A 14,851-nucleotide genomic window follows, 5' to 3' on the forward strand; every position below is an offset into this window, starting at 1 on the left:
TCAACTTCTGCTTTTGCTTGATCTGAGATAAGGATAGCTACCCCTGCTTTTTTGGCTTTACCTGAAGCATAATAAGCTCTGTTCCAACCTTTTACCTTTACTCTGTATGTATCTCCCTGCTTTAAGTGTGTTTCCTGTAGACAACATATTGTAGGGTTCTGCTTTTTGATCCAATCTGCTATCCGTCTCCGTTTGATGGGATCGTTCATCCCATTTACATTTACAGTTAAAATTACTAATTCTGTATTTCCTGCCATCGTATTATCCCCAGATTATACTTTTTTCCCTTGACCCCCCTGATCCCCCTCCCTGATATTTAATTTACAGACCCCCCTTGTGACGCGCAACCCTCCCTCTTTTTTTTTTTTTTTTTTTTTTTTTTAGGATCCCTCCCCCCTCCCTGCAAGTCCCTTCACTTATTCTCCTTTTCCTTTCCCCTTTTCCTCTCCCCCCTTTTAATGAGGTGAGAGAAAATTCTCTGAAAAACAAATATGTTAATTATTTACTCTTTGAGCCTCTTCTGATGAGAGTAAGATTCACACAATGATTCTCCCCCTCACTAAGTTCCCTCAGATATGGTGTATTTTCTATGTCTCTTCCTGGGATGTAGTTTCCCTCTTTTTATCACTCCTTCCCCTTTTTCTGAACCGACCTCCTTCCCTTTACCACACCCCCCTTTTTTTCTTTTATATCAGTAAAATCAAATTATCCTTGAGTATTTTTTATATACCCACAACAAAGTTACAGTTCTCAAGGGTTCTGTGTACCTTTTTCTGTTTCTCTTCAGTCTTGTGGATGTAGATCAAATTTTTTGTTTAAGTCTGGTTTTTTTCTTAGAAACATATAGAATTCCTCTGTTTCATTGAATGACCATCTTCTTCCATGGAAAAAGATGCTAAACTTAGCTGGGTAGTTCATTCTTGGTTGCAGTCCTTGATCTTTTGCCTTTCGGAATATCAGGTTCCAGGCCCTTCTATCTTTTAATGTGGAGGCAGCCAGATCTTGGGTGACCCTTATTGTGGCACCTTGGTATTTAAATTGTTTTTTTCTGCTTGCAGGATTTTCTCCTTTGGGTGGTAATTCTGCAGCTTAGCCACAATATTCCGTGGTGTTCTTTTTTTAGGGTCTATTTCAGAAGGAGTTCGATGAATTCTTTCCACATCTACTTTCCCTTCTGTTTCTATTATCTCTGGACAGTTCTCTTTGATAATTTCCTGTAAAATAGAATCTAGGCTCTTTTTTTGGTCATAGTTTTCTGGAAGTCCAATAATCCGCAGATTATCTCTCCTAGATCTATTTTCCAGGTCTATAGATTTTCCCAGTAAGTATTTGACGTTGTTCTCCAGCTTCTCATTTTTTTTGTTTTGTTTGACTGATTCTTGGGTTCTCTGTGAATCATTCATTTCTATTTGTTCCATCCTGACTTTTAAGGAGTTATTTTCTTCTTTCACAGTTTTTAGTTCTTTTTGTAAATGCCCAATTTCGTTTTTAAATGAATTATTTTGCTCTATTGAGTTTTTTTCCATTTCCCTAATTTTTTTTTTTGAGAATTATTTTCTTTTTCCAATTCAGAAATTCTATTTTCTTGAGACTTTTTTATCTTTTCCAATTCAGAAATCCTACTTTCCTGTGTTTTTTTAACCTTTTCTAATTCACTAATTTTGTTTCCCTGCATCTCCTGTGAATTCTTTATTTTTTCCAACTCCAATTTCAGGACATTGTTATTCTCTATCATAACTTCCCGTTCTTTTCCCCATTTTTCTTCGATCTCCCTCAATTTCTTAAGAGCTTCTTCTAGGAGAGAGTTATGTGATGGGGGGCAGGAATCGTTCCCCTTTAGGTTGTTATCTGATTCTCTGCTGTCAACTTCCTCGGGGTTGGACACCCGCTCTTTCTCTGTATAGAAGGAATCTATGGTTTTTCTAGCTTTTTTGCTCATACTTAAAAAAAATCTTTTGGGGTCTGTCCCTGGGGTAGGAAATTATTTACTTCTTTACCAGCTTCCTCCCAGACCGGATGGATGCAGCGGCTCCTGAGCCTGAGCTAAGAGAGAGCTCTGGGAGAGAGTTCCCCACCCTCTCCCTGGGAGTGCCTCAGAGGTGATTAGCACTGCTGTGCTTCGAGGGCGTAGAATAGTGAAGACTGCAGGAAGCTCAGCCTATGGGTCCGGGTGGGGAGTGGGTGTCTGCAGCAGGTGACGTAAGAAGCCCCTGCGCTCAAACTGGAAGTGTCTGCCAGAAACCGCGGTCCCTAGTTCAAAGGTTCCGCTTCTCTGGGACTTCCTGGAGCTGAGTTCCACTCCCTCCAGCTAAGCTAGGCAGTGTGTGTTGCCTTGGGCCGTATCCACCCACTTGTCAGTCTCTTAACTATTCTCAGGAGGTAGCTGAGGCCACACCCCCTGGTGCCGAGTCACCCCCAGGGTGGGGGGGGGGGGAAATCTAATCTGAGTTTTAAAATATTTTGGCTTTCTCTTCTGAACTGCTAAATAATTAGCAGAGAAGAGCTAACAGCCTGTGCCAGATTCCTTTACCTCAGTGGCTTCTCTGATCCCAGAGCCCCTCCCAGCGCAATGGGCGCAGTGTGCCCCTACCCCACCGTCTGTGCTGGTCTTTCTTATTCCTCCCCTGAGAACTGACCTTTCCTTTTGAAACTCCAGATTCTCTTCAGCTGGTAAGTCGTGCTTCCAGTCCTTGTGGTATCTATCAGTCCTGAGCTAATTTTGAGACTTAATTTATCTAATTGGTTGTGAGGGAGTGAGGACGTTCACTGAGTTGTGTGTTTCCTCTCCGCCATCTTGGCTCCGCCCCCCCATATATTAGGTTTTTAATAAATGCTTGTTGAATTGGTTTGGATTGAATTAGATCTGGATGACCTTCCCAGTTTTTCACATTTTACTTTGTACACAGTACATTTCTTTTTTTATTTTTTTAATAATAGCATTTTATTTTTCCAAATACATGCAAAGATAATTTTTAGCATTCACCTCTGCCAAACTTTGTGTTCCAATTTTTTCTCCATCTCCCTCCTTCCCTCTCCCCTAGATGGCAAACAATCCAACATAGGTTAAACATGTGCATTTCTAATAAACTATTTCCATATTCATCATACACAAGAAAAACCAGATCAAAAGGGAAAAAAAAAAACAAAAACCACGAGAAAAACTACAAGCAAACAACAACAAAATGAAAATGTTATGCTTTGATCTACATTCAGTCTCCATAGTCCTTTCTCTGGATGTGAATGGCTCTTTCCATCACAAGTCTGTTGGAATTGCCTTGAATCACCTCATTATTGAAAAGAACCGAGCACATCAGTTGAACATCATATAATCTTATTGCTGATACACAGTACATTTCACTTAGCTTGAGTTCATGGAGAATTTTCCAGGTTTTTCTGGGAACATCCTGCTCATCATTTTCCACAGAACAGTAATAATTATCCAATGTTTAAATCACTTCCCAGTACCTTTCTCTACTGAGCCTGATTTAACCATAGCTTATCTTCCCTTACTAGTTTTTAAGATTGTAGAAGCAGATCTCAGATCTTTCTAGAAAAGCTTTTTAATCCCAGGAATGAGAGAAAATCCAAGTATGTTGCTTCCTTGTCTGGTACAAGTTTGTGGTTAGCCAGTTATTTAACTTTCCCAAACTTAGAACTGTTATGGGCTGGACTCTTGTACTTAAGGATTCTTACAAGCTAAGAATTGGAATTGATAAAACAATGGTTACCCTTTGGAATCCAATTCTCACCATGCAATGGAAGTTTGGTTTTGCACACATGTATTGTATCTAGGTTATACTGTAACACATTCGATATGTATGGGATTGCCTATCACCTGGGGGAGGGAGTGGAGGGAGGGAGGGGAAAATTTGGAAAAGTGAATACAAGGGATAATGTTGTAAAAAAAAAAAAAAAATTACTCATGCATATGTATTATCAAGAAGGATTGTAATTATAAAATTAATAAGTGAAAAAAAAAATTTTTTAAATGGTTATCTAGTTTAGCCTAGTGATTAATAGTTCTCTAGTTCAGTACATATACTTAGCACTTAATGTAGTTCTACAAGATTCACACCTACTATAATGTAATTATAAGAGAGTATATAACAGCCGGCAGGGCCTCAGAGACAGATTCACTTCGGCTCACCACTGTAGTGGCTGGCCTCCTGCACTTCCCTCATTGAGACCAAGGCTCTGCTGAAAAGAAGGCTGCACCAAGATCGCCAGAAAGCCAAACAGGAATGCTATATAGAAAACTCTTTTCTGGTTTAGAAAAAAACTATTTTCTGTTATAGGAAAACTGCTTTAGGCATAGCTTCTGACAGAAGTCATTGATGTTTTCTCTTTCCTATTAGTTCTCCAAAGATTTGACTTGTTGGTTTTTGCTTCTGTTCCAGGTGGCCCTCTGGACCCTGGGGCAACTGGTGGCCAGCACGGGCTATGTGGTGGAGCCCTATAGGAAATACCCAACCTTATTGGAGGTGCTGCTGAACTTTCTGAAGACCGAGCAGAACCAGGGTACCCGGAGGGAGGTAGGAAGCTGAAGTAACTTAGCTTAGTATGACAATGGAAGAGAGAAAAAAATTTCAAGTGTCATGCTTTCTTGCGATCAGCCTTCTTTGTGTGATCACAGGAACCCAGATTTAGAGCAGAGCCTCAGAGGCCATCTGGTCCACACATCCTCCCCCTTCCATTTACTAGACAAGGAAACCAAATTTCACAGAGGTTGTGACTTGTCCCCGGGCCTCGTGCTGCAGCTGCATGCAGCCCATCAGAATGATGAGAAGGTTTATAAAGCACTTGAAATAAATCCTCACAAGTGCTCCAAATGTGAACCTTTTTCCAGATGACTAAGTTGAGGCTCAGGTGAAGTGCTTTACCTGGAGTCATACAGCTGGTAAGTTTCTGAGATGGGGTTTTCTGACTCTTAAGTCCAGCTCCATATCCACACATACCCTCACTGCCCAAGAAAGGATGTCATTTGTAAGGACCTAAAAAGAATGTCAGGGCAGAGGAAGGCATTGGGTTGTATCTGGCAACTGCAGGCTTGGGGCTAATTTGCTTTTCCCCTTCCTCACACAGGCTATCCGAGTTTTGGGGCTCTTGGGTGCTTTAGATCCCTACAAGCACAAAGTGAACATCGGTATGATTGATCAGTCTCGGGATGCTTCTGCCGTCAGTTTATCTGAATCCAAATCCAGCCAGGATTCCTGTAAGTGAAGGGGAAGTTTGAGCCTTCCAGGTCCCTGAACTTTGAAGCTTAGGCAGGATGTCCTCTGATCCTCAGAAATATTAGAGCATTTAGTTATTTTTGAATGAAAAGTCAGTTTTACCTAGTATTCAATGAAATTTTCTGTTTTCTGGCAAGTCAGAGTATGCATTCATTCATTAAACAACTAGCTATTGAGTGCTTGTTCTCAGCAAGGCCCCAGGGAGGTAGAAGGGGAGAGTGAAGAAACAACCCCAGCCTCCCTGGGAGGGGGAGAAAGGGTTCTTTCTCTCCTCTTTCTCTAGGTTCGTTGTTTTTTCTGGGGCTTTGAGATTCATATGATGTTTTCATTCCTAATTCTCACAGCGGGTATGGGAGGGAGAAAGATGTTGATATCTTATTCTTTTCCAATGTTTCTTTGAAATAATTCATTTTCACAACACTCCTGGGAGGTAGAGTTCAGAATTTGTTCTCCTTTTTGAAAGATAGATTTGTCCTTAGATTTCCCCAGAAAACCACTGTTTCCTCTAAACACTAGATCCATTAGCCTTCACAGCCTTTTGCAAGGGTATTTTTGTCTTCACAGTGGGCGATATTTGTCCTTGCCTTTGACAGCCGCTTCAGGGATCCATTCCTCATCAGTGAAACAGGCCTTTATTTATTAGCTTTATTGTTGAAGAGATTAAATCTCCTACTTCCTTCCCTGGCCCAGAAAGAAGCTTCAGTAAGTGATCTAGTACTGTTGGCTTCTTGGCAGATCCACATCATTGGAAAGAGAAAGCTCAGGGTCTGCTTTCTTGCTCACATCCGCCCTCAATCCCTCATCTTCCTGCCAGCTTATGTCCTATTCCTCTCAGGACCCTGTTAAATCATAGGCCTTCTCCTTAAAATCCTGATTTTTCTGGTCAGGTATAATTTTCTATTAACTCAGCTGAATTCCCCAGGGCTTTGAGGGCCAAGCAGCTGTTGAACAGATGTTTGCTTAAATGAATCCACTAAATTTCAATTACTTTCATTTGGGAGAGTAGTTATTTTTATTGGTCTCTTCAGCTGCTAAAATGTGAACAATAACCGTAAGAAGTTAAGTCAGATGCATACCATTGTAAGGACCATAATCCACAAAGCAGACTTGGAGGGTCTGTTTGAGCAATGGAGAAAGGCCCTGGAGTGGTTGTTCCATGGGGATGGTTCCTAGCACCACTGTATTCTTCAGGATGCTGGACAGGAAGGAAAGTGTGAGAAGGGGCAGCTTGCAGTGTTTCCCCTCCCCAAAGTCAGCCGTATGTGGTGTTGAGATGCCCTCTCTCTGACTTTGTCCCAGCCGACTATAGCACCAGTGAAATGCTGGTGAACATGGGGAACCTGCCTCTCGATGAGTTCTACCCAGCCGTGTCGATGGTGGCTCTGATGAGGATCTTCCGAGACCAGTCCCTTTCCCACCATCACACCATGGTCGTTCAGGCCATCACCTTTATCTTCAAATCCCTGGGACTCAAGTGTGTCCAGTTCCTGCCGCAGGTTATGCCCACGTTCCTTAACGTGATCCGGGTCTGTGATGCTGCCATTCGGGAAGTAAGTAGGCCAGGGGATCCCTCCCTCCCTCCCCCCCAAGCACCTCTCTACATCTGATGTCAGACCCTCCGGCCACTGAGTGAGGTTTCTTGGCCTGTTCTCCGGCTCACATGGCCTCGGGGTCTGCCCTGCCACCTGCATGGGCTCAGTCCTGTTGGTCATCTCAACGTACTGGACGAGGTACAGTGGGTCCTCCTCCTCTTGTTGAGGTGACATTCCCAGGGTGGTCGTCCCCTGCTTCCCAGTGAGGTGTCCATGCTTTCTCCCAGCCCAGTACTACTTCCCTGCTTTGGTACTTTGTCGGGGGCCGGTGGTCAGGGCTCTGGGAGAGCTGTTCAGAGGTGGCCCATATAGGCCCGTCCCCTTCACTCTCAGGCCAATTGAAGAGCAGGCAGGTGGCAGATGGAGGAACTCCTCTCTGTTGAGGAAATAACTTGGAAAGAGGAGGTGGAATTCCTCAGCCATTTGTCCCCCCTCAAGGCCAGAGAGGAATTGTAGTGAAGAGTTCCCTCAACATTTTCCCAAAAAATCTTAATTTTCAGTTGAAAAATATTAAAGAGAAGTCAAGGGGGGGAGAGAGTTGAGGGTCCTCTCTGGACCATTGCCTGTTGGGGACGCCATGTTGCTACACCTCCACAAACCAGGAGCTTCCTCAGAGCCTGGCTGTGCTCTCTGGCTCTCTTCCTTCTAATGATCATTTGCTTTTCCCTGACCTCCCTATCTCCCAGAGTGCTTTGGTGTGCCTCCACCTAAAGTCCATTATCCCCATGTGAAGAAAATTCAGTCAGAATACACAGGTTGGGAGTTTTGCTTCCACCAGCCTCACTGATGGTAGCACCCAACCCTTAAGTGAAAAAATTCCCCAGAAGATGGGAATCAGCGCATTGAATCAGAGGCCTAGAACCTCTGGCCTAGACCCAAGCTGTCAGGAGCCACCCAGAGCATTTGCCATGGGGGCTTCATTTATTCCAGCCAGAATCCCTCCCTCAGTCATTCATAAATTTGCCCAAACTTCCTTGGAACTCATTTCTGTTTCCCCTTCCTGAGGCTGCTGCCTTCCATCAGGCTAATTAATTAGCCATATATGAAATCAGTGTTCTTTTGTTTGCCCTGGTGAAACTAGAAAGCTAGATGCATCTCTCTGTGCTTTAGTGAAGAAAACTGAAGCACAGTCAATAGGAAAGTCACTTGTGTTTGACACTGGAAGGCAGTGATATGCTTGACTCTTAGACTCTCCATTGTTCATGGCAATGAGTTAATGATGTGAAAACCCAACTCCAAAAGGCTGGAAAGGCTCATTACTTCCCTTCTATAATACTGTCTTAGCCTAGAATCACAGTTCATGATTTTTTCAGCACAGCTCTACCCAGGATCTCATTTGCTCCTTAGAGCATTCTGGGAGCTTTTCCCATTTCACAAATCTGAGAGAACTGAAGGTTAGGGAGGCTGCCTGGGATCCCAGTAGCAGAAGATGGAGGGGCTTGGCTTTTATGACTCCACCTGCCCTTCTTGCTCTCTTCATCAGCCTCATCCTTCCTGTCTGCATGATCTCTGCAATAGGGAACATCACCAGCCTAAGTGGAGCTACCATTTTCCCTTCCTCCCAAAATCTTGTTCACTGGGTTGCTCATACCCTCTAGAAGCATCCAGACATAAATTAATCATTTCCCCCTCTTTTTTAAAGAGAATCCCAAACTTCCAAACAGGTTGGTAATGTTTACAAAAATTGCTTAAGCAGAGAAGATATTTTTACTGAGATAGTAAAAGCAAAGTTTGTGGCAAATAAACAGTCTCCAGATCACAGGGGACTGTCTAGTTACCAAACTGGGATGATGGCAAATTGGGTTGAACAAACCAAATGTATTTATGGTTCTCAAAAAGCCTCGCCCTGCCCAGTGTTTGTAAGTCTGGGTCCTTGGGGGTCAGCCTTGAGGGCTGGGCGGGTGCTAACATCTCCTTTTCAGTTTCTGTTCCAGCAGCTGGGGATGCTGGTGTCCTTCGTGAGAAGTCACATCAGGCCTTACATGGACGAGATTGTCACCCTCATGAGAGTGAGTAAAGTCTTGCAGTCGGCCACAGTGGGGGAGATCAGAGGAGCCCCTTCTTCACCCTGGCTCTTTGTAATGAGCCTGATGGTCGATCCAAAGTATATTCAGCCAGGCTTAGAAGGGTGATTTTGGGGCAGCTAGGTGGCACAGTGGATAGAGCACCAGCCCTGAAGTCAGGAGGACCCGAGTTCAAATCTGGTCTCAGACACTTAACACTTCCTAGCTGTGTGACCCTGGGCAAGTCACTTAACCCCAGCCTCAGAAAAGAAAAAAAAAAGAAGAGTGATTTTGTCCCTGGTCCTCGGTGTCCAGGACTGAAATCTTTGGGTTACATAGCAAGAAAAGGATGTAGTGGTTTATGTTAGTTCCCACTTCAGGGGTGTAACAGCGTGGGCTATCTCAGCGCTGTGCCAGGGACCTGTAGCTTGTGAAGGGCCAGAGAGGAAGAGGTGATGGCAGTCATGGCAGAGGAGAAATGAGCTATTGGCAGCTCAGTATTGTTAATGTGGCTCAGAGGATGGAGGAAACTTGCTCGGGTGACCTCCCATTGCCTTGAGTGCCTTTCTCAGTGTGTTTGATGGCAAGGAGGATTTCTTCCCTTCTTCTGCTGAAAAATTTAAATGTTTCTATGCAGAAGGTAGCTTTGAGGGGTGTTCTGTTCGGAAAACACCAGAAGATTGGTTCCTGCCCCCAAGACCAAATCTTGATGTAATTGGCTTGGAAGGAGTCCTGGGGCTAAAAGGAAAGCTGCTGACCTCAGCTCCCCAGGCCAGCATCAGGCACTCCTGCAGGCCCAAGTAGCTGAGAAGGGTGTGGCTCTCCCAAGGGGCACTGCTGGGGAATATCAGAAAAAAGGGGGCATTATTGGGGCTCTGCAGCTAGTGTCATCTCTGACTGATTTATTCATCCAAAGCTTTGAAACCAGGCGCTTTGGGAGTTGGGGCCCACACCTGCAGAGTGTTGCTTGGAGTGGCGCACGTACAAAAGGGATCCCATTCTGTGGTTCTGGGTCCAGAGTGTTTAATGAGCTCCCCCTGGACAGAGAAGAGAAGGCTCTTTGTGCACAGCCAGCCAGCTAACATCTGGCGGCAGCGGCCGGCCAGCCTGGTATCTCAGGGCAGAGAGCCCTGGGGACCGATGAACCTTCTCTGTGGAAGGCAGACATAAACTGTTAGCCAGTAAGTCAACAGTGAGCCATTGATCAGAGCAGGACTGGGCTTTCTCCCCATGGCACTTTTATTTTTAAATGAAGAGAAGGCAGTTTCCTTGGGGCCTTCTGACTTCTTCATTTTTGATCTCTTCATAATGAGAACTTAATTTCCACAGTGCCTTTCCCATAAGCTGCTGAATGCGCTTTTGGTGACAGCGGGTCCTCAGTTACTCAGGGCCATGAGGACCGACTTGCCACCTGCTTTGTCTCCATTCATAGGCAGCAGCCTCGCTTCCATCACTGAATCTCCCTGTAACTTTTTTCTGTGCAATCCTGCCCGGAAAGGGCTCTTCTGCACCCCTCTGCGCCAGTCTCTTTTGGCCGCCTCCTCTTTAAGATAGCTTTCTTTTATTTATCACGGACCCATCGAGGCCGCCTTCTGATGTCACACTCCTCCTGGCAACCTCTCTGGGCTCTGCCAGTCCCTCTGGTCGTCCTTCTGTGGGCTTCCCGACCATGTAGCTGAAGGCCTTAATAAATCACACCAGAGTAGCCTGAGATTGTGAGGGGCGTGCTCTGGTCTGCACAAGCACCATTCATCCAGGGGTTTGGCCCACCCACAGGGGAGAGTGGGGGGGGCGGTGTTGTAATGTCCTGGTTAGCTTTCTGGAGATCTTGGGACCAGCCTTGGTTTCAACAGAATAATCACCACAAGAATAGTCAGGGATAAAGTCCTAAGTCTTTATTGTCTCCTTCATAGTCTGTCTCTTTTACCTGGGGCGGGCTAGCTTTCTGGAGGCCCTTCAGAGGGAGGAGGTTTTGGTTTCAATAGAGGAATTCAGGAGCCTGAACAAAGATGCAATGTCTCTCTCCAATCCTTGTTGTTTCTTATGTACTCTGTTATAATTACATCATCGTAGGTGTCAATCTTATAGAACTATATTAAATACTAAGTATGGGTAAAACTAGATAACCATTGTCTTATCAATTCCACTGAGTTAACACCTTGTTGTAGGACTGAATCAGTCATACTGAGCCGTAAGTATATTTCTCCAAAGTTCCTGCCCTTACAGATTGTGCTTGTGATTCAGCTGGAAGTGGCTTTTAACATCATCCCCACGTCCCTTCTGTCCCTGTAGGAATTCTGGGTCATGAACAGCTCCATCCAGAGCACAATCATCCTCCTTATTGAGCAGATTGTGGTCGCTCTGGGTGGTGAATTCAAGCTCTACTTGCCCCAGCTGATTCCTCACATGCTGCGGCTCTTCATGCATGACAGCAGCCCTGGACGCACAGTCTCCATCAAGGTGAGCAGCCCAGAGGTCCCCGAGGAGACCCTCAGGACCCTGCTAAGGCACGGCTTAGAAACCTCTGCCGTGGGAGGAGGTGGGGGAAGGAGCCGAGGGGCTGCATCGGGGAGCTGGGGAGAAAAGGCATCAAGAGTTGTGTCAAAGGCTCCAGCTCTATGACTGTAGCAAGGCTCTCAGGGCCGGTGATTTCTATTGGGAGGGCTGATTTGTTTCAGCAGAGGGAGTTTAATCTGGGGCTTCTCTGAGTTGATGAAATCACAGGCTTTCCCCCCCAAATAAAGATTGGATTACTAGAGGCCTGCTTATGAACAAAACTAGCTGGGCTGCTTCCCTGAGAAGCCATAGCCAGGGAGATAATGGGGGCAGTGGGGGAGAGAACAGGGCAGCGGGGAGAGAGAATAAGGGCGATGGGGTCGTCTCTCCCCGAACCAGCATTTCCCTGAGCTGTCCCTGCCCTCTGCCTAGGCGGCATGTGCTCAGGGAGTGGGCACACACATCCAGGGAGAGCAAGAAAGGCCCGTTTGCCCGGCCCACAGCTCCCATCATAGGTTGTGGCTCCTCTGCTGCCTGGGTGCCTTCACACCCACCTCTCGCTCAGTGCAGCGCACTAAGGCTTGGTAACTGACAGTCCTTTTGTTCTCCTCTCCCAGTTGTTGAATGCGATCCAGCTGTTTGGGGCCAACCTGGATGACTACTTGCATTTGCTCTTGCCTCCGATTGTGAAGCTCTTTGATGCTCCTGATGCTCCCTTAGCAGCACGCAAGTAAGCAGCTGCCTTTTGGTTCTTACAGTCAACAGATGAAGCTGTATGGTTCCTTCTAAGTTCTCAGGCCACTTATTTATCCCTTTCGGTAGTATTAAAGTGTCCCAGATTTATTTAAATTTAAACTCTCCTCTCTCACTGAACCCATTGTTCAGACCACTTCACCCAAGGTGGCCTGATCTGAGGAGGAAGCCCAGTTTTTCAGGCACTTCTCCCTCTGGACTGTTTTTAGGGCAGCCTTGGAGACTGTTGATCGCTTGACCGAGTCTCTGGATTTCACTGATTACGCATCCCGAATCATCCACCCCATTGTGCGGACGCTGGACCTGAGCCCAGAGCTGCGCTCCACAGCCATGGACACATTGTCTTCCCTTGTCTTCCAGCTGGGGAAGAAGGTAATGGAGGCTTCCCGGAAACACTGATTGTGACATTTTAGGCCTGGTTGAGTTTTAAGCTGACTATCTCTCAGCTTGGAGAGACTTTACCTTTAGCAAGGTTAGGCAAAAAAGTCCCAAATTATAGGGTTTTCTCCTCCCTTCTCCTCCCACCCTCCCCCCACATACATATTCAGCCTTTAAACATAAGCCAATACAAAACTGGGGTTTTTTTGCCTCTTTTGTTAATATTTAGCAATGTTTCCTCTGAAATCCATAGATATATGTACTGAACCTCTACGTACAGTTATGACTTCATTGTATTTTCTGAACTTTTCTCCCTCCTGTTGTAGTACCAGATTTTTATCCCAATGGTGAATAAAGTGCTGGTGAGACACAGAATCAACCATCAGCGCTACGACGTGCTCATTTGTAGGATCGTCAAGGTGAGCTCATCTGTCTCTTTTTTCCTACTTCCCAAGATCTTTCTCTCTCTCTCTGTTATTTTTTTAGGGTCTTGGCTGGCAGTATTAATATAGCTAATCCAGCTGGCTCTCATACTATCTCCCTTCATTTCCCTTCTTGGTATCTTTGTTGGCATGGGTGGCTGGCCAGTGCCCTTTCCCCTGGCACTTACTTTGCATCCACTTCATACATGCCTGTTGTTTGGTGTATCCTTCACCTCTTAGAATGGGAGCTCTTTGAGGACAGAGACATTTTTCTTAGTGTTTTTGTATCCCAGGGCCTAAAAGTACCTAATAATGGCTTGCCAAATAAACAAATGACGGGTGGCTAGTTGTGCAGAACTCGAACTTTTTACTGTCCATTGTAAACAGGGGACGGCATCGTCCAGAGGAAGGAGGGAGCACAGAGTGACCCTTTGGAGTTCTAGGAAAGTCTAGAAGCACCCCCATCTCTGTGTTCATCTCTGGTTACAGGGCTACACACTAGCTGATGAGGAAGAAGATCCCTTAATTTATCAGCATCGAATGATGAGGAGCAACCAGGGCGACGCCTTGGCCAGTGGGCCGGTCGAGACTGGGCCCATGAAGAAGCTGCACGTGAGCACCATCAACCTGCAGAAGGTGGGTACGTGGACAGACTCGGAGCCAAGAGTGAGCCCGACAGGCCTGGTGCTGTCTGGGACTGGCGTGCTAGAAGCTGCCCTGAGACACATGTGGGGAATTAAAGTCTGGACAGTAGGAGTACCCACCTGGCTCTTTTCCCAGTTTGGAACTATCAGCCTTTTCATTTTAAGAGGGGAAAATGGGGAAGTGTGGAAAGATCTTAGTTGGAATAGGATGTCTGCCATCCGAGCTGCGACAGGGGAGCATTGTGGCAGATTCATCCTGGCTTCTCCAGTGAATAGAATTAGAAGTTGGCCCCACACTCAAGTCAGGGCTGGCATGGCTGGGCTGCTCCTGAGAGCTTTGTCCTAGTTAGAGCCTGAGATGATCTCAGAAGTCACGGAGCCCAGATTTACAGAAGAGGAAACTGAGGCTGAGAACATGGACAGGGCCTGCCACAAGCCCCTCCTGGCTCGCTGAGTTTAGAGCTGGGCCCATACCCAGCTAGCTCACAGCCCGTTGTTTTTTCCTGTATAGCACGTTACTTTGGAGGGGAATTCGAAGGAAGCATCTCTGTTGAACCCAAATGTAACACTGTTTATTGTGTCACCTTTTAAGTGAATATACTATGTTGTTCATTTCGGCACTTTGCATTAGTCACTGGCATTCCCCTGTGCCACTTGTATGGTGGCAGGTCTAACCAGCAGGGTCACCTGTGTTTGCTCCTTTCCCATTTTACCCAGCCTTGACATGACTTAATATAGAGGTCAGGAAGGGGACTTAGGCCACAAGCTGTTCACTTTTCTCAGATGACTTCCCATCTGCTAAACTGGGAGATCTGGAAGGGTTGCAGGAAGCAACCCTACCTGGTACACACCTTGATGGAATAGAGCAGAGATGAGCTTCCCACAGCAGGGACCCAGACGTGGGCGCAGGTCAGAAATGGTCATCCAGCCTGGGGCATTGACCTTCCATCCAGGCAACTGGCCACGCTACTTCAGAGCTGGCTCAGAGCCCCTTTGGCTGCTTGGCACCCAGTTCGCTGGTCCCTGGTGTCTCCAAGTTGTCCTGTGGGTAGAGATTTAAAAGTAACTCATCTTGGTTTAAGAATAACGAATATTGGTTCAAGTGTGTGTACACACTCACACACTCACACACACTCCATACATAGGCTAATGATGAAAACTGCTGTCTATTTCCAGAGAAAGAACTGATGAACTCTATCAAAATGTAGTGTTTTCCTATTATTTTTCCTGCTTTTTTTCCCCTCACAACATGACTAATGTGGACATAAATTGTGTATAACTTCATATGTATAATGAGTTTCATATTTCTTGTCTTCCTGAGGTAACAGAAAA

The 14,851-nt window shown here is 45.8% G+C and overlaps 1 protein-coding gene across 1 annotated transcript in view; it reads left to right on the forward strand.

The window, feature by feature from the left end:
* The window catches only part of MTOR (mechanistic target of rapamycin kinase), a 110,924-nt gene that overhangs the window by 24,352 nt on the left and 71,721 nt on the right, over positions 1-14,851 (forward strand). The window contains exons 17-25 of the mRNA XM_074306285.1: positions 4,398-4,532; positions 5,083-5,212; positions 6,531-6,781; positions 8,746-8,832; positions 11,119-11,286; positions 11,940-12,052; positions 12,285-12,447; positions 12,780-12,872; positions 13,365-13,511. Coding sequence (XP_074162386.1) covers positions 4,398-4,532; positions 5,083-5,212; positions 6,531-6,781; positions 8,746-8,832; positions 11,119-11,286; positions 11,940-12,052; positions 12,285-12,447; positions 12,780-12,872; positions 13,365-13,511 — 1,287 coding nt within the window. The remainder of the gene's footprint in view (positions 1-4,397; positions 4,533-5,082; positions 5,213-6,530; positions 6,782-8,745; positions 8,833-11,118; positions 11,287-11,939; positions 12,053-12,284; positions 12,448-12,779; positions 12,873-13,364; positions 13,512-14,851) is intronic.

Source organism: Sminthopsis crassicaudata, chromosome 3 (assembly GCF_048593235.1).
Source record: "Sminthopsis crassicaudata isolate SCR6 chromosome 3, ASM4859323v1, whole genome shotgun sequence".
Classification (NCBI taxonomy): Eukaryota; Metazoa; Chordata; class Mammalia; order Dasyuromorphia; family Dasyuridae; genus Sminthopsis; species Sminthopsis crassicaudata.